The sequence below is a fragment of the Chrysochloris asiatica genome, unplaced genomic scaffold (assembly GCF_000296735.1).
Source record: "Chrysochloris asiatica unplaced genomic scaffold, ChrAsi1.0 scaffold00393, whole genome shotgun sequence".
NCBI lineage: Eukaryota > Metazoa > Chordata > Mammalia > Afrosoricida > Chrysochloridae > Chrysochloris > Chrysochloris asiatica.
In genome coordinates, this window is record NW_006408911.1 from 962,246 (window position 1) to 988,217 (window position 25,972).

The following is a 25,972-nucleotide window of genomic DNA, read 5'->3' on the forward strand; positions in this document are numbered from 1 at the left end:
ATGGTGGGATAAGGGTTTCTTCTAGAAGGGCTGTTATTAGAGCTTCAGCTCATTTCAGAAGAAAGATGCTATGGCCAGACGTATGTGGCAGCTCTTTCTCCTTATGTGGTTGGACATTTGTCCCTGGGGAGTGGGGTGGGCAGCAGGGTTGAGAGCTACTGAGAACCCTATGCTCTGAAGCCACACCATGCTCACCACATAGGACCTGAGGAGACAAGACTCTCTACTCTCCCTGGCAACCAGACCAGCTCTGCTTGCAAATGTCTTCTTAATTAGAGAGCTCTGAGTTTGGAGTTGAAGATTTGAGAGTGGATATGAAGCCATCATAGTATCTTGGTGGGAAATGATGCCAGAACTTTGCTAGAGAGCCTGTGCTCCAGCAACTGCTGGTAACTGTCCATGCGGTCTCTTTGTTCTTCCTTTACCTCTTAGCAGGTCTTCCTTGCCAGGTTAGCCCTGTCATCAATGGACCCATCTAGATTTTTCTGATGGCTTTCATGTTTCTGGAAGGCAGTTGTGGGTCAGGGAACACCAAAAGAAGAAATACAGTATCTCCTTTGAGGAATATGTGAGAAATGAAAAAGCTTTGATGAAATTCTATTACAGCTTAAAACCCGAGTGGTTCAAGCAATTGATGCACTCAATTGCTGATTAAGATGTTAATGGTTCTGGTCTACACAGAGGTTCTGGAAAGATGGGCCTAGAGATCTACTTTTGAAAAATCGGTCATTGAGAGTCCTCTGGAGAACAGTTCTATTCGGAAACACATGAGGTCACCCTCAGTTGACATGGACTTGATAGCTACTAGTTTGGGGATTGCAGTTTAGAAAGGATCTCCAGGACTCCCTTGAAACCCTCTTACAGATCCCTCTTTTGTCTGTTGCCCTATTTGCTCTTTTTGGCAACTGTGCTCCAGAAGCCTAGAAAATTAGTGATCCTTCCACTGTGCAAGTTACATAATCAGTTTAGGTGGTTTGCTCTGTGGCCAGGACTCAGGAAAGGGTGGGCAAGAATGAATAAAATATCCACTAACTTTCAAGATGTTCAGATCTAGTAATGGAGGCAGACCCTAGAGTAGCTTTTACACATAAATTTTATGAAACTTTATGGTTAAAGTGATGATAGACAGTGGAACATATTACTAAAGGGGTACACAGAAGGAGATCCACAGCTAGCAGTCTTTGGAGGCAGAGGGGGGTCTCTGGGGAGTACAAGGGCTGTAAGAAATGCAGCTGTGTTGTGTCAGGGTAATACAGACAGACTGGAGAGGTAGAGGGGCTTCTCAGAAAGCACAGTCTACATGTGGCTCTGTCTTGACACAGTAATGCATTCTAAAAACTCTAAGTTCCACATTGCAAATAGTTGAAAAATAATTTCAGTATTAGCTGTGCTGCTTGACAACACCAACTGAAAGCAAAATATTTGCCAGGTCTTCTTTCCTCAGTTCTCTTTCACATGGTGAGCATTTACTACTCAGATCATCTTCTCAATGACTCCAGCCCCAAAGTTCTTCAAATTTCCTCTTAATCCCAGACCCAACAGGCTCTCTTGTCTGTCTCTCCTTCCTCTTATCTGTTCTGTTCTTTCCCCCAGTGTTTTCCCCTCCCGTTCTGCTCCCATAAAGATGTACAGCCTCAGATACCCTATGGTGGTGGTGGTGGCTGTGTGCCATGGAGTCGGTTCCAACTCCTAGTGACCCTGTACAGGGTTTCCAAGGCTGTGAATCTTTACAGGACTGTAATGAGTTGAAATCAGCTTGATGGCAATGTGTTTGGGTATACCAACCAAACCCATTGTTGCTGAGTCTATTTTGACTCATAATAACCCTATGCTTTTTGTCTATTACAGGAGCAACAAATAGCCTTTCTCTCTCTCCCCCTGAGCAAAGTAATATGGAACCTTATCTGCTAAGTTCAGGACTTTGGGATTTTGCCATGAGTAGTAGTGAGTCACTGCAGGGTTGAGGTGAAAGTGTGATGCTGTGAGGTTTCCTGGTCTTGCTGGGAAGTCCTTAAGACAATGTAGCCAATTATTTGTTTGTTTGTTCTTGGAAAAATATGACTTTTGCCTGTACTTCAAACCTTGAACACCCAAATTTTTCTTGTACTATATAATGCACAACTGCTGTATGCCCACCCAGTTAGGTGTTTGATATAACTACCATTTATGTTTACCTATTGTATGCTCATGGCACTGTAGGACAGTCACTGGACTGCTAACTGTAAGCTCAGTGGTTCATACCCACTAGCCTTTCCTTGGAAACCCTCTACAGGGTTGCTATGAGTTGGAACTGACTCAGTGATATTCAACAACAACAATAACTATGTGCTTATTCTTTGCTAGGATACACAAGAGAGGGTCCCTGTCCACTAAAGGCTCTCATACCTATTGAAGGAGACAAGATAGAGAGAAAAATAAAAATAATAATAACTCTTAAAAACTAAAGTGAGATTGCAGTGGTGAGCCACTTGAACAGAGAAATGACATGACTTCATTGCTTTTAAGATGATTAATCTGGAATCAAGAGCAAAGGATGTAGATTTCTTTTATCTTTGGAAATAAAAGGAATGACATTTATAAAAGAGAAACTTAAAGCGGTAATCCATAGTGATGCTTCTCCACAAGATGTTCCTTTTTATACAAAGGAAAATAGTGTTTGGCTGGAGAGCAGAAATTTTACCTTGGTGACTCTTTTTGAAAAGATTTGTAACAAGCATTTCACGCCATTTCTCTAGAGTACTGAGGTCCTGAGCTAAGTGGAAAGGTCACTGGACTTCCAGGCAGGACCTGAATTCTAAGTTTTTTCTCTCTCTCTCCTAGTAGCTGCCCAAAGTCACATCTCTGAGCCTCATTTTGTTCTCGTATTGAAATGGACACGGAGGTTATTGTTGTGAAACCAAAAGAGATCATGCCTGCAACATCTCTTCATGAGCCACAAGATGCCATGTGTGTGTTAGGGTGGTGTGGCCCATTTGGACAGCTGCCTTGAGACTTGACTCAACACCATGGAAACAGAGATATGGCTAGTGTCCCCTCGGAGTGCTCTACACTGGACCTCACACAATGTCCAGTGACGTCCACATTCCTGTTGTGCCCATTCAGACCTGCCCAGGAAATGATGCACCCTCTGCCAGCTCAGCCTTGAGTGTTTTATTTTTGTACAAAACATAATGGTGAGATTAATTTAGCTTTGACTTGCTGTGAATGCCCGAGAGGTCAAGCTGGCTCCTGGCTGGTGGATGGGGCAGTGAGTTTCCCACCTCTCATTCTTCCCCTTTTCCTGTCCACTTTGTTCGGTTTCCATCAGGGCCCCGCAGCCACATACCATTGCTCTGTCTTTTTGTCTAGGACACTTCTGGGTGGGGGACCCTGTCCCAGGAGAGGGAGCTGGGATAGCTTTTCTTTTTCTTTTGACATTTTCACCTTTGCCCCTTGATAAAGGGAGACTCTGGTTTAAAGCAACACAATGAGAAAGACCCACCCTCCTTAAGGCCCGAGGCATTGTCTGAGCACTTATTGTATGCTAGCTATGGGCCAAGGGCTGTTAATGCTTTGCCTCTTTATTTTCTTGTTGCTGTGGAGTTGGCCCCCAACTCATGGCAACCCCATGTACAACCGAATGGACCATTTTGATCCTTAGGATTGTCATTGATTGGTTTATAGAAGTAGCCTGTCAGGTTTTTATTCCTAGTCCATCTTACTCTGGGAGTTCTGCTGAAAACTGTTCAGTGTCGTAGCAACACACGAAATGCCACTGACAGACAGGCGGTTGTGGTGCATGAGGTACTTTGTTGTTGTTAAGTGCCTTCGAGTTGGTTCTGACTCATCTCGGCCCTGTACATGGTTACCAAGGAGTGGCTAGTGGGTTTGAACCACCGATCTGGCAGTTCAACCCAGCCTTGAGGTTGAGTGCTTATCCTATGGTGCCACACCAGGACTCCATGAGGTGCTTTGACCCGAATCAAACCTAGGTCTCCTGCGTGGGAGGCAAGGATTGTACCACCACTGCCCTTCCTGGTCTCTTTGTTGTTGGTGGTGGTGGTTGTCATCAAGTTGAGTCTGATTTGTAGCAGCCCCCCATGTTTCCAAGTAGAAATGCTCCTTAGGACTTTGAAACTGTGACCTTTTGGAAGTAGCTCTCTAGTCTTGTATTTGAAGGAGCCTTTGGGTGGGTTCAAACCGCCAACCTTTTGGCTTGTAGTTGAATGCTTAACCGTTTGTGCCCTTCAGGGGCTAGGTTAGGAAGATTAACTGCTCCACTTCATACAGGAGCCGGTCAGTTCTGAAAGGCCCAGTGTTATGCATTACACCAAAGCAGAGAACAAAGCTCAGGCTACCGCAGGACAGAGCCTTGTTCTTAACTCTGAATCCTGTCACTCTTGTTGTTAAGTCCTGTGGAGTCAGTTCCAACTCATAGTGACCCTGTGTAGGGTTTCCTAGGAGCAGCTGGTGGGTTTGAGCCAGTTCGCAGTCCAGTGCTGATCCTACAGTGCCACATCAGGACCCAAGTTACAATTAATTACTAGATTTCATCTTTTATTCTGATAACTGGGTGCGTGGAAACTGCAAGGAATGCAAGGGCACTGACCCCAGACAGATTCAGATGCCATCTTCCACCTTCTTGTCTCCCCTCATGCCAGTCCCCACAGCTAAGTGTCTAGGTCTTACATGGGGGCATGCAAATCCGACCCACTGCCTATTTTTGCAAATAAAGTTTTATTGATACAAAGCCATACTCTTTCAGTTATGTATCGTGTATTGTGTTGTTTTCAAAGCCAAAACAATCAAGTTGAGTAATTGAGTGCTGACTATCTGGCTTTTCTACAGAAGATGTCTACTGACCCTTGGCTTAAGTCACTGGTGAATAATCTAACTTAGAAAGCAAATAAACTCTTGAGAAGCAAAATGATATTGTGACCCAAAGTGCTAATAATAATTCCCTATTAATTGTCATGTTGGAGATCGTATTGAGCTCAGCAGACGTTAGCTTGAAGCTCTGGAATGATGTCCTTTTAGATCAGACCCTTGTCTACCATTTGTTTCTCAGCAGAACCATCAGTTGGCTCATCTGCTTAAAAGGTGAGCTATTGCTGCTTCAAAGAGCTTTCTGCACACAGAAACCTTTATGTGTTTCAGCTTCCTTTGCAGGTTTCCTGCAAGGAGGAAAATGTTGGGGAGAGAGAGAGATCTCTTACTGGAAGGAGGATAATCCACCACTGTCAAGCTGATTCTGGCTCCTAGCAACTCTATAGGTCGGAGTGGAATGGTTCCACAGGGTTTCTGAGACTAAATCTTAGGTGAGCAGGCAGCCTCACCTTCCATGGAGTGACTGGAGGTTTGAACATCCAACCTTACGGTTCATAGTCCAGTGTTTAACCCATTGCGCCACAGGGACCCTTATAAGACAGTAAGTGTATTTCTGATTTTGGGGAGAGTATGGGCTGCAAAGGATTGAGCATATATCTTAACGACACCATCCCCTGACTCCTGTATTTCCTCTCATCACATTTCAGGGATTCAGTCTTCCTCACCCTGACATCTCCCAGTTCTAGATCCATCTAGATCAATATAGATCTATCTAGATCTACTTATTCTTCTGAGAAAAGTAGGGTCCAGGAGATGAAGGGGGGCCTGGTGTGGCATTGTGGGTTAATGCACTGGACTGCAAAGTCGGTTTGAACTGCAAGGTCAGCAGTTCAAGCACACCAGCCTCTCCTTGGAAAACCTATACAGAGTCGCTATGGGTCAGAACCAACTTGACAGCACTAAACATAACAGCAACAGGAGATGAAGAACTGTAGAATGTCTGAACACAGTAAGAATTGCCGTTCATTGACCACGAAATAGTCTTCTCTTTACAGTTAACATCTTAGAAAGACAGAGCTGAGGGGTCTGTTCCCAAGTCTGAAGCATTTGGAAGCGGGTTTGAGGGATGGTCCGGTGGGTTAGAATGGACTAAGGAGCCTTTTTCATGCTTCTAATCCTGTAGGCTGTGCAACCTAGGGATATCGGAGTAATCTCTCTCAGTCTTGACTTCTCACGGAAAGTGGGCTCCAAATCCCGCCTTCCATACCTGTAGGGTCTGTGGTGTGGTCAATTAGGCCATGGGTGTGAAAAATGCTTTGTGAGCTGACAAGTACTTCTGAGGAACCCACTCTGAGTGTACTTTCCTGCTTGGAGACTCAGGACTGTAGATCACAGCCTGGCAGGTCCAAGAGAGATTTTTCCATGGGGTTTGCCTCATGACCAGTAATGGAAAGAACATGAGGTTTGGAGTCTTCACTCAGACCTGAGTTTGGATTCAGCTCCCCCACTCATGAGCTGCACAACCTTTCTGAGCCAGTTTCCTCACTGGGACATTGGAAGTGGTAGAAGTGTGTCAGTTTGGGTCCTCTTAGAAGCAGACACCAATATGGCATTAGACATGGCAGAGAGTCCTTGGAAGGGAGACCTAAGAAGGGAGATGAGGTGAGGGAACTGGAGCAGGCAGGGAAGTCATCAGGGGGCAGTGCAGGTCTGACACCCAAGAAACGAGAGAGGGCTTCATCAGACTGTGGGGTAGCCCTGGGAAAGTTTGCCCTTTAGAGCAAGTTGCATAAGAAACTACTCCACATCCCAGTGGCTTCAAACAACGATTTTATTCTATCTCATGGTCCAGGTATGGCATTATACGATAAGCACTCAGTTTCAAGGTCTGTGTGACCTGCAAGGTCTGTAGTTCGAATTCACCAGTCGCTCCTCAGAATCCCTATACAGGGTCACTCTGAATTGGAACCATCTCAGAGGCACTTAACAGCAACATGGTTTTGTGGGGCAGGGCTTAGCTAGATGAGTCATCTTCTCCATGTGGTGTCGATTAATGTCACCCAGTGGTATTCAGCAGGTGGTTGGTCTGATCTAGAACAACCAAAATGGCTTTGCTTATATTGGGGTGCCTTAGTGGGGGAGACTGGAAGGCTTGGCTCAACTGCTCCCTTCTGTAGTTCATCTTGTTGTTGTTGTTGTTAAGTACCGTGGAGTCGGTTCCAACTCATAGCGACCCTGTACAGGGTTTCCGAGGCTGTAAATCTTTACAGGAGCAGAAAGTCTCATCTTTCTTCCTTGGAACGGCTAATAGTTTCATACTGCTGACCTTGAGGTTAGCAGCCCGAGTCGTAACCACTATGCTACCAGAGCGCCTTGTAGGTCATCTTAGGACCTCTCTGTGTGGTCTTTCCAGTAGGATAGTCTGACTTCTTAGATGATGGATCAGAGATCAGGAGTGAGTACTCCAATAAGCAGATGCTGCCAGTGAAACAGTCACAAGTCTACTCAGATTTAAGGGGAGGGGACATAGAGCCATTTCTTAGTGGGAAGAGTATCAAAGAATGTGTGGCTATCTTTAATACACCAGAGTGTCTAGCTCCTAGAGTTGTGGAATGCTATAATGCTTAGAAAACTTCTCTTGTGATGGTGGATAAATAGAAGCTACCATTGTTATTATGATGTTGGAGGAGAATATTGAAAGGGCCAAGGGCTGCCAAAAGAACCAACAGATCCACTTTGGAAGAAGTGCAGCCAGAGTGCTCCTTGGAGGCCAAGATGGCCAAACTTCGTCTCTTATACTTTGAACATATTGTCAAGAGGGACCAGTCACTAGAGAAGGATATCATATTTGGTAAGGTGGAGGGTCAGAGAAAAAGAGGAAGACCCCAACGAGATGGATTGGCCAAGTGGCAGCATCGATGGACTCAAGCATGGCAACAGTAGTGAGGCTGGCCCAGGACAGGGTAGTGTTTCGTTCTACTGTACATAAGGTTGCTATGGGTAGGTACCAACTCGATTGCACTTAACAACAACAACATTGTTAATATTTTTGTCATTGTCATTATTATTATAGCTACTACTGCTACCTTTGCACTTCCTACAGATTTGCTCTGTGTGCCGAGGATACCAGAGTATGGGGAGGCTTTTTCTCATCCTCTCCACACTGGGTTTCCTGCCTTCTCTTGTCATCATCACCTCTCCTCCCACCCTGAAGGCACAAGACTGCCCAATCTTCATCTTTCCCCAGGTGTGGTGGACCTCAGTTTCGAGGCTGAGAGTCCTCTGGCGCCCCCTGCTGAGCTCCTGGAGGGACTGTCCAGCTATGATTGGCTTCTTCAAGGAGGAAGTAAGTCCTCAGGATCTTGTTTCCTTCAGTCTCTTTCTGGATTCCTGTTGGTTGGTGGGGAGGTCTCTGGAACTGGCTGGTGCTTGAATAACCCCCTTTCCCTTGGAGGCCACCCTAGGAAGACCCTTGTGGCTTTAGGCTGTCCTTGTCTTGGTTGGGTGGTGTATTTGTTTCCTAGGACTACCTTGACCAAGTACCGCAGACTGAGTAGCTGTTTCACATTCCTGAAATCAAGATGCAGGCAAAGTTGATTGCTTCTAGAGGCTCTGAGAAAGTCTGTCTTACGCATCTCTTACTGGTTTGGGGGATGGCTGGTGATTCTTTAGATGAAGCACTCTAATACTTTTGTCACATGGCTGTCTTCCCTCTTTCTTTGTCCTGATCCAATCAGGACACTTCTCACATTGGATCAGGACTGCTCTGCTTGCATACAGTTAAGAGCTCAACTGCTAACCTAAAGGTTGATGATTCAAAACCACCCAGAGGTACTATGAAAGAAAGGCCTGTTAATTTACTTTGGACAGGTCACAGCCATGGAAACCTGTGGTTTATACTACGCTGCACACATGGGGTTACCAGCAGTTGGAATCGATGAGATGGCAACACAGTGAATGCTACTATGACCTCCTGTTCGCTTAAACAATAATGTTTTCATCGACCATGATCTCAAACATTCACCAGTGCATGGCTTTAACATCTTTTTGGACGACACACAAACAGGGAGTAAAGGGGATGGGACACACGTCTTGAAACTATGCCCAGTCCATGACCAAGTTCATTGAAGACGACCAGCATCTTTCAGGGCTGTGGTGGCCCTGACTTCTCTCCTGTTTTCCAGGACAGCAGATATTTTTCCCACCTTTGGAGGCCCCAGGGAGATCCCAGGAACAAAGACCCTGGTCCTCAGTCCTGGAACATGGGTGAGTTGCAAAGTTTGCTCCAATGCCCCTGCATTTTCTACACATCAACATTGCTCCCTAGCAGTGACCGTGGGGACCTGTCAGGGGCTCTCAACGCTGATAGTGTACCAATATCCCTTGGGGTATCGTCTGCATCCCAGATCTCCTGGATCAGGATCTCTGGAGCCTGGCAATCTGCATTTTACTAAGCTCTTCAGGTCTTGGAAACCAAGTCAGAGTTGAAAACCATGATCCTGAGCCAGAGTTCCAAACTACAGTCCATGGGTCAAATCCTGCCTACCACTTACTATTATTTATTTCAAATAAAGTTCTGTAGAGCACAGCACAGTCATTGGATTACGTATGAAAGGACTTCAAAATGTTTGTGGAGAAGTACCATTATTTCCAAATTCCATCTTTCCATGAACTTATTGAAGCCCCCTCATATTTTATGATCTAATAATTCAGAGTTGAGGAGTTTCAACAAAGTCTGTGTGGCCCACAAAGTCTAAAATATTTACTCTCTGGCCCTTTATAGAAAAAAGCTTGTCAGTGGCTACTTTAGATCCCTGGAGAGGTCTACACCCTACTTGCTGTGTGAGGACTTGGAGCAGAGCCCGGGGTTTCTAGCCAGCCTTGTGCAGAAAGAAGATGGCATTGCCCCCTTTACTGGCACTGCCCCAGATGGGCGGCCTTGGCCTGCTTAGAGGAGTCTCCCGTGCTCCTTCCTCTCTCTGCATTCACCATGCCCCCTTTTCCTTCCCGCTGCCTCCCACACCCAGCGCAAACCCAGCATCTTCCTGGAATCTTCTAACAGTCCAGCCCATAGCTTGTTCTCTGCCTACGCAGTGCACCTCTGTGCTGGACCAGGCTGGTCTGCAGACACAGGGCGCAGGAGAGGGACTGGAAGTTCAGTGCTGGGTCACGGAGTCATCTTTGAAGCTGCAGGGGAGAAGGAGGAGTATGGGATTCCTTCTCAGTGTTGGTGTTGGCGCCTTGGAAGCTGGGCACCAGTGAAGTTTTCCTGGAGGAGGGGAAGGTGTGCAGAGCAGGCACAGAAAGTGCCCTTTTGCCACCTCCACTCACTGGCACACGCTTTCCACACAGGCTCACGGTGAGCCTCTGGCTGCTGCTAGCTGGTGTTGGGCTCAAGTCTCACACCAATGGTCTTTCCAACCATGCCATCAGAGGTCAACTTCCCCCATCTAGCCTACCTCAGCCTTCATATACCTGTGGGGTATCCTCTCTGGACCTCAGTTTCCTTCATCAGCAAAATGGCCCAATTCATCTCTAAGTTTTACCCTTTTTGAGTTCTGAGAGTCTATCAGCCCTTCTCGGGAGCTCCAGCTTTCAGATAAAGTGGTTTTATATAATTCTCTTGAAATAACATGACTCTGTTCACACTGTTCCCTTTGCTGGACATGCCCTGCTCCACTTGTACTCCTGGGTGTTTTACTACCACTGGGGACCATAGATGGAACCTCTGGGGTACCCACAGTTAGGAGCTCAGTTACTCACCAAAAGAGGTTGGATGTTTGAATCCATCCAGAAGTGCCTCAGAAGGCCTGATGAGCAATTTACCCAAAATCACCCATTGGAAAACCCATTGGAGCACAGTCCTACCCTGGGTATATGGGGTCACTGCACATTGGCATGGACTTGACAGCAACTGGGGTTTGCTTTTGTCTGTGTGTGTGCGCCCCTGTGTCTAACCTGCTCTGGCATAACTCAAATGTCAGGGTTCTTTCTTTCTCTGGGCCTCAGTTTCCTGTCTGCACGATGAAGGGACTGGCCTGGATGAACCCACAACCCAGATGCCCTGCTTTCCAACAGGGTCCCCATGGTGACAGAGGAGGTGGCCCGTGAAGCCCTCTTCAGCTTCGTGGATTCCAAATGCTGCTATGGTAGCACAGCTGTTGGTGACCTTACCATCCAAGAGCTGAAGCAGCAGACAGTCTGCAGGGTCAGTGGCTGGGCCTGGCCTAGGGGTTGCAAGAGGGGCAGAGGGCCTGGGGAGGTTCTGGCTTTGGGACAGAAGAAACTGGTTTGTGTGACGTCAGGAAAGAGGAGTCGTGGGAGCCAGTGTGTGTGAATGGTGCTGACATGGATGTCCCTTCTGCTCCTGCTCTGGTCTCTAGCTGTGAGCAATAATCAAAATATTATTTATTATTGATCATCTATTGAGATGCTCAGGCGAACTGAACAGCACAGCATGCTTGTTACATTTGTTGTTGTTGTTAAGGACCATCGAGTCAGTTCCAACTCATAGTGACCCTGTATAAGGTTTCCAAAGAGCGGCTGATGGGCTTGAACCACAGATCTGGCAGTTAGTTGTCCAGTGCTTATCCTACAGCCCCCAAGACTCTTCAAGACCCCAAGAACAATGGAGTGAAATGCTGCCCATGATCAGTTACAGGTTGACCTGCTGTGAGCCACAGGTTTTTAACTGGTTGGTTTTCAGAAGTGGATCACCAGGCCTTCCTTCCTAATCCATCTTAGTCTGGAAGTTCCTCTGAAGTCTCCAGTCACAGATGGGTGGTGAAGGTACCTGAGGTGTATTGGATGGAATTGAACCTGGGTCTCCCTGATGGAAGGCAAAGCTTCTATCACTTAGCCACCATCGGTATTACTGTCACCAGTTTCTAGAGGAGAGATTAGAAGTTTAGAGAGGAGAAGTGACTTGTCCAAGAATATGAAGCCACATGCCACAGCTATGAGAGAACTATCTCTCCCCAGTAACCACTCTCTGCTTTCCCAGTTCCCTCTTCCTCCCCTAACCACTCCTGTACCAAGCATTCACATATTCTTTATCACCTTCCCCCAGGGAAGTTCTATGTCTGTCAGACACCCAGACTAAAACCAGCACGTCTATGACCTTCTGCCAGCAGAAGGGTAGAAGGGCAGCCCTTATGGTCAATGACACATCTGTCCTCCAATGAGAACACATCATCTGAAATCAGACCCACCTCTTGAGTAGTGGTTGGAGCAGGCATGTGCTGTGTGGCCTTGGGTAAGTCAGTTGACCTCTCTGAATCATAATTTCCTCACCTGTAAGATGAGGAAATAAAGTGACTTAGTTGCCTAGTTGTGTTGTAATGCAAATGGGTGACTTTAAAGAACAGAAATTTATTTTCTCAGTTCTAGAGATTGAAGTCCAAAGCCCAGTCTTTGCCGTTGTCAATTCCTTCCTTGTAGTTAGTCCCCGGTGTTCCTGTGCTCCTTGGCTTATAGGTGATCCTCACAGGTGTCCTCTGTGGATAATGTGTTCTTTTTTAAACTCAGAAGTGATTAAATGTAGAATCCACCTTATTCAGGTATGACCTAGTTAACATTAAAAAAAAATGACGATTTCCCAATAGGATCAAATTTCCAGGTAAAAAGATTAGAATTCTAACACATACTGTTGTTGTTGTTGTTGTTAAGTGCTGTCAAGTCAGTTCATACTCATAGCAACCCTATATAGAGTTTTCAAGGGACAGTTAGTGAGTTTGAATCGCTGACCTTAGCAGTCTAGTGCTTATCCTACAGGACCGCATAATTTAGGGGGAAACAATTTAATTCACAATACAAGGATTGTTCCAGGCCCCTTCCCTTTCTGTGATTCTCTGGATAAAGATCTATAAGAAAGACCTCGATGGCAGGTTGAACAGTCCCTCCAAACTGGGGAACTTGGAGCCAAGGAGTCCAGTGGCCACCATTGTCAAAGGGCAAACTCTGCATATAAAGAAATGGGGAATTGGAATCACTCCAGCTGTGAGCCTCTAGGGGGAGGTTTCCTGCTGCCAAGGGCCCAGGGCCCTAGCGGCTCACACAGGAATCCTGCTGACAGCCTGCTCCAAGCTGCCCAATTGTTCAGTGTGCGTGACCTTTCCAGCTGTGTGAGCCCTGGCAGGTGGGACACTTCATCTTGGTGCTTGACTCTGTCTTCATAAAGGGCATGAGTGTGAACATGTTGTTTTTCCTTCTATAGTATCGACTGGAGACCTTTAGCGAATCCAGGATAAGTGAGTGGACATTTGCACCCTTTACTAGTAAGTGAACTGTCTGCAGTCTGTTTAATTGGGAGCAAATATGGTGGGGCTGGTGGAAAATGCAAGAGCTTGGCCCAGCCACTTACTTTGAATAAGATGTTCTTCTCATAGCCTCAGTTTCCCCATTCCCTGTAAAATGTGAGCATGGGCTGATCTTAGCAAATGCTTCCTGCCTAGGAGGTGGTTTGCAGAAGGTTTGAACAAGTCCAGCATTTGCCTTTGACCAGACTGGTGCTGTCACATGGGGTCACATGACAAAGGCAGCATGTTTGCTTTACATCTGCCTGCCTCCCATGCCACCCAGCCCCCTCAGTCTATAGACCCTGGGATCCCATTCAGTGTACCATGCCACCTTCAGCTGAACCCCATGAGGGGTGTTAGCAGCAGAGGTTTCAGATCTGGAAAGCCCTTTTCCATACCTGTTTCCTCAATGGACCACTCAGGGTCATGTTTCCACACTCAGCTTATGTGTCGCCTCTTCCAGGAAGGCTTCCAGGACTGCATCTCTTGCCACCCCTTCCTAAGAAGAATCAGTCTTACAGGCTTTCAGAGCCCTTTATGTATCTCTTATTGATGATGTGTACCCCATCTATTGCATGGTATTGTGTCTGTCTCCTCAGTCAGAAGAAAGGATGAGAAAGAGGAAGAACGACAATGGGGATGACGCTTAGTAATGGACCCCTTGCTTTGTGCCAGCCCCTGGACTAAGATTTAAAATCCATAGTTCTATTTAATCTCATTACCACCTGGGGGAACAAACAATTATGCACACAACTCTTAACTGAAGGGTCGATGGTGCAAATCCACCCAGAGTTGCCTTGAAAGAAAAATCTGGTGGCAAACCCTTTGGAGTAGAGTTCTAGTCTACAAGACCCAAGGCCACCATGAGTGGGGGTTGCCTAGAAGGCAATTGGCTTTGGGTTTTGGGGTTTACCACTTTATATGGTGGGAGCTCTGTGGCTCTGTAGGATAAGCACTGGACTGCCAACCACTCCATGGAGAAAGATGAGATTTTCTGCTCCCGCAAAGATTTACAGCCTTAGAAACCCTATTTAGGGTCAGTATGAGTTGGAACTATAACTCTAAGGCACTTAAAAACAATGACAACTGTATATGGTAGGTACTACCATTATCTCTGGGAGTCCTGGTGTGGCGCTGTGGGCTAATGCATCAAACTTCAAAGTCGTTTGAACTGCAAGGTCGGTGGTTCAAGTTCACCAGCTGTTCATTGGAAACCCTATACAGGGTTGCTATGTGTCAGAATCAACTTGACGGCACTTAACAACAACAACCATTATCTCCATTTTGGAGATGAAAGAACAGAAACTCAGAGGTTAAGTTACTTGATTGGAGTCACACAGCTAGGGAATGGAAAAGCCAGGAGTCAAACCCAGGTCTGTCTAACTGCAAAGCTTGGGTGCTTACCCTCAGACTCTAAGAAGAATTTTGGTTTCCCATCCTCTGAGCCCCAGCATCTAGCCCAGTGTCTGGCCCATCAAGTGAAGGCTCCATACTATTTGTTGCACTTATCCCTAATGCCCTTTGCTGCTCTTACCATGATCCCTTTCTGCATCAGACCATTCAGTAGATGGACCACAAAGAGGAGCATCTCCCAGGCTTTGGGACATCAAGGTACAGGTACCTCCGATGTTTCAGGAAGACACGAAGAAGTTCCAAGTTCCTCACTCTTCATTGGTGAAGGTAACCCAGCCGTCTGAGTGACCATTCGGAACACTGCCCTTCTCACTGAGCTCATGTTCCGGGTACCTCAGGTTTTCTCATACTTTCTCCTGGTTTGTCTTTTGTCATAAAAGAAGATTTAATGATCAGAAAGTGAATATTATAACAAATTGCACTATCTTATTTTTAGATAGATCTTTCATCTGTAACATGTTATAATTAGCATTTCTTTCTATTCTTTGCTCTTACAAATTCTTCACTGATTTTGTCACAATTAAACTTGGTCCTGTTTTAAAGAAAATCTAAATCCAGGCAGGTGGTTCATTCCATGAATGGCATGGAGAGGGAGGACTGGGCTGGGAGCCCAATTCAAAGAAACTCAAAGCATGGAATGTAGACTTATAAAACGTGCAAATTAGGGAATGAATTGGGTAGTCACATAGCATAAGGATTATTCCATTGACAAAATTGTCACCAGCTTTAAATGGGAAGCACTCATATTCTAGGCCCAGTGGAGTGTCTGACATTTTTTAATTTTTATTTTATTTTTGCTTGACAGTAAACAGCTGATGTGCTGAAGAAACAAAGTTGAAGCATTTTTGAGATTTTTTTTTTTTTCACAGAAGTCAGTAGGAAAGCAGAATTTGACTTCCCTCTAATTTTATAGAAAAATAATCACACTGATTATGTGGGAAACCTGGTGTATTACAAAAGCATGACTTTGATATTTGATATTTTTCTCTCATCTAATTATCTGCCTTGTTTTCACCTTAAAGCTTGATTCAAGAATGTAATTTTACTCTGAGTTTTCATAAAGTAATAATTTGAAAAGGGCTTTGAGAGGCCAAGAAACTATTCTTTTCCACTCTTGAGGGTGGAAAAGTTTTGATTCAGTGATTCTTTGAGAGTAACTAGCTCCCGGCCTTTCACAAAATGCTGTCCAATTTGACAGCTTCTATTCTGAAAGACCTCTTCAGTTCCCTAATGAGCAAACGAAGGCATCCCTCGCATTTTAGTCTGATATGACACTGTAGAGCGTGAGTTTTGAATGTATTTTCCCTTCTCAGCATTGTGCAGACTGTACTGGGGCTGGGAGGAAATGGGAACATCTCTTCTCCTAAGCTTGGCATTCAAGACCTTTTGAAATCCCAGCCAATGGGAGTGCCCATTCCTTGCCCGGTGCCATCTTAATCGCTGCACCTCATGAGGATGAGGGGTGATGGTGAAGTTCAGAACTGTTGGTTCTTGAAGAAACATCATCAAAGAAGACTTTCATTTCAGGAATGTCACAAATGCCATGGGCGTGGACGATACAAATGCAGCGGCTGCCACGGGGCAGGCATGGTGAGTCATACATGGGTCGTTGGTGAGTGAGAGGTGTTGCAGAGGGGAAGAAGAGACATAGGACTTTGAGCTTCCTTCATTACCAGGAGGACCTTAGGCAATCGTTCTCCCTTTCTGGGCTTCCATTTTTCCCATCTATAAAATGGGAATGTTGAATTGGGTGTTCTGTAATGAACTTTTCACTTTGATGATTTATGATTTTAATTCTTGTCTCCTTTTCTCATCTTTCTACAAATGTACAGTGAGTACCCACTTGGCTCTGTAAGAGGACTAAGACCTGGGCCCCTTCACACCAGGACTCCCCTGGAGGTGGGGGAGATTCATCAGTGACCGGCACTTGTAGGCAGGGAGATGAGTTTCCAGAAGTCCAAGTTTGGAGGGCTGTGAGAGAGAGAATGGACAGGGGCCATGAGTTTATTTCCTTGGGTTGGGGACACAAACGACCAGAAAGTAGGAGGCTTAAAACAGAAATCTATTTACTCTCAGCTCTGAACTCAAAGGGTTGCAAGGCTGGCTCGTTCTGGAGACACTGAGTGAGAAAGTGTCCCTTGTCTCCTCCTAAATTCCGGTGGCTACGGAGGATCCTTGACTCACAGATGTAGCACTCATCTTTCTGACTCCATCTTCACATCTTTCCATTACCAGTGAGCAGCTCACCATCAAGTCAATTCTGATGCATGGTGACCCATGAGTGTCAGAGTTGAACTGTGCTCCATAGGGTTTTTAGTGACTTTCTTGCAAGCTGCCTCTGGGTGAACTGCTCCTCTTTAGGACAGCAGCAATGAGAATCAGCCCTTTGCATGTCTCTTACAAAGACATCAGTCATTGGTTTCAGGGCCTACGCTGATCCAATATGATCGTATCTGAATGAATGTGAAGACTTTATTTCCAAATACGGTCATGTTCTAGGGTTCTTTTGGACGTGACTCTTGGGGTGACACTGCACACACAGTATAGGCCCCTCAGGAGCCTTCTATTCAGAAACTTTCTGGACTTTGAATGTCCCCAGGAGTAAGACTGAACTAGTGTGTTCTTAGTTCCCCGGCTTCAGTCTGATCCTCTGGACACAGACTACCCACTTTTTGAGCTGTGTCTTCCTCCATCTTTCTATCTGCTGGTCCATTCTCTCCTTTTTGATGTCCTTCCTGTCTGTTCTCTACCACCCATTTAAGTATCATCTGTGTTCCCATCCTGTCCTCCTCATGTGCCCTCACCTTGCCATTGACCTCCATGTCGTCTCTTCTGTTTCTTCTTCACCCCTTGCTGATCTGCCTCTTCTTTCTGCTCCTCCCCATCTCTTGGGATTTTCCTGCAATGGCTTCAGAATCCAGAAGGAACCAGCTGTGGAATCATGGTGCACACAAAAAATGGACCATATCTGGGAGCAGTTTAGCCCCAAGTCTCCTGGTCAGTCTGCTCCTGTCCCAGCTTCCTCTCGACTTGGCGGCTTGGTCAGGGGCAGGTTGCAGGTGGTGTGGGGATCAGCCAGGAGGCTGGAGAAGCTGATGTCTTGGGAGAAATAGAGATATTTGAGTGTGGGGTGTCTGAAAGCTTAAACTGGAAGAGTCCAAAGATACCACTGAGCCCAGTCTTCCCAGGGGAAGGAAGTGATTTGCCCAAGAGCACTAGGCTAGGATTTGGACCAGTTTCCCTGCCTCCCTGGAGGCTAAAGGGCCGATGTGTTGGATGTGTCTGCAGATGAGGTGTTCATCCTGCAGTGGAGCCAAGCGCAAAGCTAAGCAGCCACGGAGGTGCCAGGTGTGTTCCGGCTCTGGCAGGAAGAGGTATGAGAGGCATCCCCAGCACTCACGGGGAGTCATATCCCTTTTACCTGCTTCCTTTCTCATTCATCCACCCCGATCTGTCTCCTTGGTCACTGGGGTGCCCCTCATCACCTCAGTCAATGTGGCCATGGAAACGGGATGAGCTGACCATCCAGGCCAAGGTCACAGGCTAGTCTGTAGAAGGTGTGGGGAAAGGGTGACCCTAGAAAGGAAATTGAAAGAACTCAACAGCGGATGAGACCAGCTCTACGGGGCAGGATTTGGGGGAAGCTGGGAACCCCGAGGACCCTGTGCCTTGTATCTGAGCTGCACTGACAGTCTGTGGCTCTCAGGTGTAGCACGTGCTCTGGCAGGGGGAATAAGACCTGTGCCACCTGCAAAGGGGAGAAGAAGCTAGTGCACTTCATCCAGCTCGTCATCATGTGGTACGTGGGCTGTGCATGCGGCAGGACTGGGCTTTGAGAGAAACTCCCCTTGGTTTGGGGCAATGCTGGGACCTGCTGGGAGACAGGGGTTCACAGAGACTTAGAGAGGACAGAACCCCTTGGTATGGGCTGTACCCCCAAGGAAGAGGTCACTTGGGTATTGGGATGCAGCCATTCAACAACAGAGCCTTCCCACCTGGGAATGGGGTCACTCATTCTCCCAGATTCCTAGGTCAATCACGATTCCCACGTGCCAGGCACGTTGGGGATGAAATGAGGTAATAGCACTGAGCTGTTAGGAACCTCTACCAGAGCTCCCTATTTTACAGATGTGAATGCTGAGGCTCAGGGAGGCTAAGGAAATGCCCCCTAGATCTTGCCAATAAGGTCAGGCCTGCTGGATACCAAACCCTCCCCTCTGCTTCCAGGAAGAATAGCCTGTTTGAGTTTGTGTCTGAGCATCAGCTGAACTGTCCTGGGGAACTGCTTGCTAAGGCCAAAGGAGAAAACCTCTTCAAGGATGAAAACACAATGGTGAGGAAGCCGGGGTGGGGCTAGGTCTTCTGGAATTCTGAGTGGCTGGAATGAGGAATGTAGGAATGTAGGAGGGAGGCTGCTGGGATTCACTGGTGGCTGGTCAGTGTTCACTCTGGAGTTTCACATGACTGCTCAGCCCTCCCCACTCTCTCTGCCTCTCTTCCTCCTTCCTCGCCCTCCCTCCCTTGCTCTTGTCCTCTTGCCCCACTTTCCCCCCTCCCTCCTTCCTTCCTTCCCTCCCTTCCTTCCTTCCTTCTTCTCATTCTACAAATACTGAGACCCTTCTATGTGCCAGGCACTGTTCTAGGCAGCGGAGCTTCCACAGAACATACAACATGGTGCCCTCATAGAACTTATACTCTGGTGAGATGGGGAGGAAGAGTGTAAATGTTTTACTGCCATGTCAGATGGTGGTATGAATACTGCAGCAAGGGATGAGGGAAGGAAGGGATCAGGGTGTTGTTTCTGCTGTGCTCAGGGTGCTGGGTCGAGACTTGAACACAGTGTGTGTATGTGTGTGTGTGTGTGTGTGTATAGGGGGGCAGGGGCCCTAAACTATATGGGTGTGTAGGAATGAGGGCATCCCAGCTGAAGGCTTTGAGGTGGTAGATGGTGCTGAGGAACAGCAGGGGGCAGTGTAGAGCAATGAGTTGAGACATGAGAGGCCCAGGTTAGGTAGGATCCTATAGGCCACCAGTTACCCTCAACTCATGGCACCCCTTTGTGTCAAAGCAGAACTGTGCTCCATAGGGCTTTCATTGAGTGATTTGCGGAAGGTAGATTGCCAGGTCTTTTTTCCAAGGCACCTTGCAGTGAACTCGAACCTCCAACTTTTTAAGACCAGTTGCACCCCCCAGGAGCTCCTTTTATTGGTCAAGGCCAACAAACTCCAATCTACTACCTTCTATTGGGAATAAAGTTTTCTTAGGAAACAGACACACTCATTTGTTTACCAACATGGCTGTTTGTATATTTCAAGCAGAGTTGAGTAGTTGTAATAGGAACCGTATGGCCCACACACCTAAAATATTTACTGTAGTTTTTGCAAAAATTGTGCCCACACAACACACAGGAAACGTGAAATTAAGTAAAACTGCTCTGCAGGGAAGTCGTAGTTTGCTCATTTTCTTTAATCTCCTGCTCATGTGCATAAAAATAGTCCCCAAATGTTACTTTTGATCAGTTATGTTTCAAGTAAAGATTCATAAAAGCAATAAAATACAAACAACATCATGTTCTTTTAGTTGCAGGTCTAGGGTTATTTCTTACTAATTGTTCAATGCTCCGTACATTCATACGCTAGTTTCAACAAGATGTCCCACTGCTCCCTTTATGAGAATGACAATGATGTTTTTTATCAGGAAGTTGCAAAAGTTAAATTTTGTATATCACTTTTGATCTACCAGTAAATACTTTAAGCTAACATACCAGTAAATACTTTTAGCTAACGTTTCAAGAAAGGATAAGCACTGGGCCACACGGTCAGTTCGAACCACAATATCAGTAATTTAAACCCACCAGCCACTCCTCAGAAACTCTATACAGGTTTGCTATGAGTTGGAACAGACTTAACAGCATTTAACAACAACTCAATGGCATCTGGTAGCATAGTGGTTACAAATCTGGCTATGAGCCGCAAGGTCAGTGGTTCGAAACTACCAGCTGTTCCGTGGGAGAAAGATGAGGCTTTCTGCTCCCGTAAAGATTTACAGCCTTGGAAACCCTGTGGAGGGTCACTATGAGTCAGAACTGACTCTACGGCACATAACAAAAGCAACAACAATGGCATCTAACAACAAAAACATTAACACCTTACGTGAAGTTTCCAAGTAATCAGAAGTAGAAATTAAAGTCAGCAATATGTAAAAAAAAAAAAAAAAAAGGCATATTTTTGCTTATGAAAATAATGCACGTATGTGTGGAGGGAGGCTGCTTGGTTGGTTAAAAAAAAAAAATGTATAATGTGAACGTTATTTGGGAAAGAATAGTAAGGTATTACTTGGCTCTTTACAGAAGTTTGCCGACCCATGCTGTAGACCTTGACAGGAAATTTGGCTGTTTTAGGGCCATCTGAGCAGCTTCTTTGTACCTTTTCCTCTGAGAAGCAGAGGCCCCTGCCTCATTTCCTTGCCCAATAACTCCTGCTTCCTAAAGATTCCCCTCAGTCTGCAGCCCTCAGGAAGCCCTGCCTGCCTCATCCTCGGGGCCTGCCTGGACCGCTGGCGGCTCTGTGAGCTGACTCTGGTCTGGGCTGAGCTCTGGAAGGCTGTGTGGTCAGGTGATCCACTCCCTAACTTCAGTGACTAGGGCAAGACCAATTCCAGTCTTAGAGGCAGAATTAGGAGTCACGGGGGGAGTCCAACGCTACCTCCAATACCTGGTAGGATTTCAAACTTGGTGGGCTTGGATTTGGGGACAACGAGGGCTGGCTAGATGTCCTCACACTTGCATGTCATGTACGCTGACTTCGAGCTTCTTGGCCTTATTAATGGTTTGTTTTGTATCTGTTCACAAGATGGCATGCGTTGTTGTTGCTAAGTGCTGTTGAGTAGGTTCAGACTCATAGTGACCCCGTATAGGGTTTCTGAGGAGTGGCTGGTGATCTTGAGCCTCCGATCACAGTTCTACCTGACCTTGCAGTCCTATCTAGAAGGCGTTCATTTGAATGAGAAGTGACCCTAAGTTTCTTCCATCTGGACTTGTACAGATTCCATAGAACCCTGTGGACAGCAGCCATCCTGCCTTGTTCATGGCTTCATTTGACACGATGCCTAGTGACCAGTAGACGCTTAGGCGTACAGTGGGTGTGCAGAAGGGTTTGCTAGGTAAATGAATGGGTGGCAGATGAAGGACTACACTCCCTGTCTATAGTTTTGATTGGAATCCCAACAGCTTTAACGTGGGTCATTAAGGGACCATAAAGGTCAGGTGAGTATGAGACTATCAAGCCTTTCTGTCCTTGGGCCTCAGTCTCCTGGTAGACTTTCAGGTGGGTGGTCCAACCCTAGCAGCCTCCGGTGCTTCAGTGCTGACACTCAGGGGTCCCCTGGGGCACTTGTCTCTCCCCAGGTGTACCCCCTCGTGGACTTCCCCCTTCAGGAGATCTCTCTGGCCTCACAGAGGGGCATCGCCGAGCACAGTGCCACGCTGGCCTCCCGTGCCCGCATTCTGCAGCAGGTGAGGGCTGGAGGGATGGTGGGGCAGGGTTCCTGGGACATCTGACCTTCCTGGGATTGGGTCAGGCGGAGGGTTCCAAGGCACTCTCTGTGTGAAGTTAAAAGGCAGGCATGGGGGCTGTTCTGTTGCCTGGCCTGGATGAGGAGGCTCATTCCTGAGAAGGTAGGGCTGACAGGTGAGGAAGAGTCAGGTAGGAGAAACATGGAGGTGAGAGTTTGGATTGGAATATAGGAAGTATTCAGGACTGACCTAAGGCCAGTGTGGCTGGAGGGCAGAGAACAATGCAGTGGAAACAGTGGAGGCCACAGGGACAGGGGTGGGTCTGGGGTGGGCCTGACAGGGTTTGGATCTTTATTCTGAAAGTAGTTGGAAGCTATTGAAGTGTTTAAGATGAGAATGTGGCATAGTGATTCTAAACCCCTGGTACTCAGTCTGGAAAAGGGACAAGCTTGAGATCTCAGGGTCACAGGCAGGGCTAAAACCCGGGATCCTGCCTCTCAGGCTAAGGGAAAGGTGGGCTTGCTCTGGTTGCTGTGTTCTCCTGACCACTAGGTGGCGCTGGTGTCCCAACACTTTCCCAATCCCATTTCTGAGCTCCCCAATGGTGCTCCTGGGGCCTCAGGGGCCTGAAGATGGGAGCCTTCAAAAAGCTCAGTGAGGGGTCTGTTCCAGGCTCAAAAACTTGTTTAGTCCCAGGTTGTTTTCTGTGTAAAGGAGGTCATTACACCAGCAGCAGTGGGTTGTATAAGAAAGATTCATTACTTCCAGGCTCTGGTATTGTTGTTGTTGTTAGATGCCATCGAATCAATACCGACCCATAGTGACCTTATGCACAACAGAACGAAACACTGCCCATCCTGGGCCAGCCTCACAATTGTTGCCACAATTGAGTCCATTGATGCTGCCACTTGGCCAATCCATCTCTTTGGGGGTCTTCCTCTTTTTCTTTGACCCTCCACCTTACCAAACATGGTATCCTTCTCCAGCGACTGGTCCCTCCTGACAATATGAGTAAGTATGAGAGACGAAGTTTGGCCATCTTGGCCTCCAAGGAGCACTCTGGCTGCACTTCTTCCAACACAGATCTGTTGGTTCTATGGGCAGCCCATGGCACTTTCAAATGTGACCCTCAAAATGTCCCTCTTCTTTGAGTCCCTATGAAATGAGCATTACCCCTTCTCTCTCTACACCCCTCCCCTGTTTGTAGGAGCAAAAAAGCTGCGTGTAATTTACATGAATAACGACCATCTTAACCCCCAAACCCCAAATCCCATCGTCATGAAGTTGATTCCAGTGTGTAGTGACCCTCTAGGACAGCTTAGAATCTTGGTGTGGATGGGCCCTAGACTACAAGTTTGGTTTGAATCTGAGGTCTGCGGTTCAAGCTCACCAGATGCTCCCTGGAAATCTTATACATTCCACATGACTCATAAAAGTCGGCACCTAACAACAGAGTCCAAGTGCTCCGTTGGGCTTTCCGAGGCTATAAGTCTTTACTGAGGTAGCCAGCCTCATCCTTCTACTTGGGTTGAACCGCTTACCTGGTGGCTAGCAGCCCATAACTTAATCTCCAATGTCAGTGACCATTTTAGAGCCTTAAGATCACAGAGTTCAGGCATTGCAAACTCAAAGGCCAGGTGTAGCATGGGTGGGGGAACCCTTCCTCCCAAAGGCCAACCACCACTCCGCTTCACGTAGCACAGGCTGGAGTTTCCAAACTTTTTGAATCCAGATTTTTACACTAAGTGTTCCAGGTTTTCAATATTGCCAATACCAACAACAGATATGCTCAAAGCACTGTATGGGGTGACAGGCCTGCTTTGTTATGAGGGCCCCCCCATTGGTATTCCTCATCTAGTCCCAGATCATGACTTTCCTGATCAATTTTGGAGGCCCAGAAAGGGTGAGTGATTTGCCCAAGGTGACACAGCTTCTCATTGCAAGACATCAAAGGTAGAATTCAAGTTTCCTGACCCTCTGTCAGATGTCATTCACTACATGCAAGCATTCACTACATGCAAGGGACACAACCGATTCCTTGAAAGCCAGTGTAGGATAGGTTCAGGCTTTCAGGAACATCACCAACCAGGAGTGGATACCAGGCCAAGGTTAGGAGTCCCTGGATAGTGCAAATAGTTCAGCACTTCACTGCTTACCAAAACGTTGGCAGTTTGAACCAACCCCCAGGCACCTTGGAAGAAAGACCTGGCAATCTACTTTGGAAAAATCAGCCACTAGATAGAAATGCTATGGAGCATAGTTCGACTCTGACACACCTGGAGTTTTCATGAGGCAGTGTCAACTTGCTGGCAACTAAGTTGGTTAGCAAGCATGTCTTTAGAATTCCCTGGGTGGTACAAATGGCAACATGCTCAGCTACTGTGTTGAAGAGTGTAGGGGCTTTGACACAGAGCTTAACAAACACAAACCCAACTACAGCTGTTGAGTTGATTCTGACACTTGGTGGGCCTTGTACTGTAGCGTAGATCTGCTCCCCTGGATTTTCTCGGCTGTCATCTTGACTTTCTTCTGCCACACTGCTGGGTAGGTTCAAATAGTCAACCTTTATGTTAACAGTAGAACACATATTAGTTTACACCACCCGGGGATCTTTTGCTAACTGTAAGTCCCCAAGAAATTACTAGGAGTCACATTCCTATGTCAACTGCATGGTGCAGTTGCCAATAACAAAACAACACAAAAAGCAAATGAGATGGTATTGCCTCAGCGTTAGGCAAATGCTCCCTGCCTGGTGGTCCTGTGATAGTCCTTCAGGGCCCCATGAGGTAGGAAAGGCATAGACTAACTGCTCAGGGAGGGGGACTGATGGAAGTGAGGTAGCTTCCCGTCTCCTGTGGGGGCATTTAGGAAGCAGATAGAGGGGAGAGGATTGGAGCAGTAAACAGGGTACAGCTGTGGTGAGGAATTGGAATTTGGACTAGTTGATCTTCCAAACTGGAATACCCAAATGTCTTAATGTCTTAGTCTGAGTTCTCTAACGGGGCAAAACTATTCGGCTGCTCAGTGGAAGATTTGGCAGCTCTAAACCACCCAGCTCCTCCTGGACTCTGTAAAGAGTATGGCCTGGAAAAACCCTATAGGGAATGCTGCTCTGCTACATGGGGGTGAACGTATTATGAGCTGGAACAGATTCAGAACAATATATAAGCTAAGAAGTAAATGCACAAGTTGTGTTGTTGTTAAGTGCCAAGTTGGTGTCGACTCATAGCGACCCTCTATAAGATTTCTGAGGAATGGCTGGTGAATTTGAACCTTGCGCTTCAAACCGACCTCGTGGTCCAGAACATTATCCCATATGCCAAGAGGTCTTAAAAAAGTTTGTCAAAATTTTTCCACATATTTTTGAAGCCCTTTCATGTGTGCATACATACATACACATATGTGTGTATATATACATTCACACATTCACACACATGCACACATGTAATTGTTATTGTGTGCCATTGAGTCGTTTCTAACTCATAGAGACCTTGCATAAGGTTTCCAAGCAGTGGCTGCTGGGTTTGAACCACCAAACTTGAGGTTACCAGTCCAGTGCGTCTTTATCCTACAGCACCACCTTAGGACTCCAGCCACTTCTCAGGAACCCTATATGAGGTCACTATGAGTAGGAATGTACTTGATGGTACACACACATACACACACACAGGGGAACTTCAAAAAGTTCATGGAAAAACTCCCAACATTTAAGTTCTCTCTCTCTCTCTCTCTCTCTGTGTGTGTGTGTGTGTGTGTGTGTGTACGGTGCTATAGGATAAGCCCTGGTCCACAAAGTCAGTTTGAACCAATAGCTCGGTGATTCAAACTCACCGGCAGTTCCTTAGAAACCCTTTACAGGGGTGCTATGAGTCAGGACTGACTTGCCGGCACTTAACAGCAACAAAAATATTTTTGTTGCTGTTTTTAAAGTCAGTTCTGATAT

The 25,972-nt window shown here is 46.6% G+C and overlaps 1 protein-coding gene across 1 annotated transcript in view; it reads left to right on the forward strand.

Annotated features, from left to right (window-relative positions):
• Positions 1-25,972, forward strand: part of SSUH2 (ssu-2 homolog (C. elegans)) — a 30,209-nt gene that overhangs the window by 2,882 nt on the left and 1,355 nt on the right. Inside the window, exons 2-11 of the mRNA XM_006876596.1 lie at positions 8,054-8,152; positions 8,991-9,072; positions 10,885-11,014; positions 13,022-13,082; positions 14,659-14,783; positions 16,044-16,106; positions 17,805-17,890; positions 18,223-18,315; positions 18,744-18,849; positions 21,922-22,029. Of these exons, the coding sequence (XP_006876658.1) occupies positions 8,054-8,152; positions 8,991-9,072; positions 10,885-11,014; positions 13,022-13,082; positions 14,659-14,783; positions 16,044-16,106; positions 17,805-17,890; positions 18,223-18,315; positions 18,744-18,849; positions 21,922-22,029 (953 nt within the window). The remainder of the gene's footprint in view (positions 1-8,053; positions 8,153-8,990; positions 9,073-10,884; positions 11,015-13,021; positions 13,083-14,658; positions 14,784-16,043; positions 16,107-17,804; positions 17,891-18,222; positions 18,316-18,743; positions 18,850-21,921; positions 22,030-25,972) is intronic.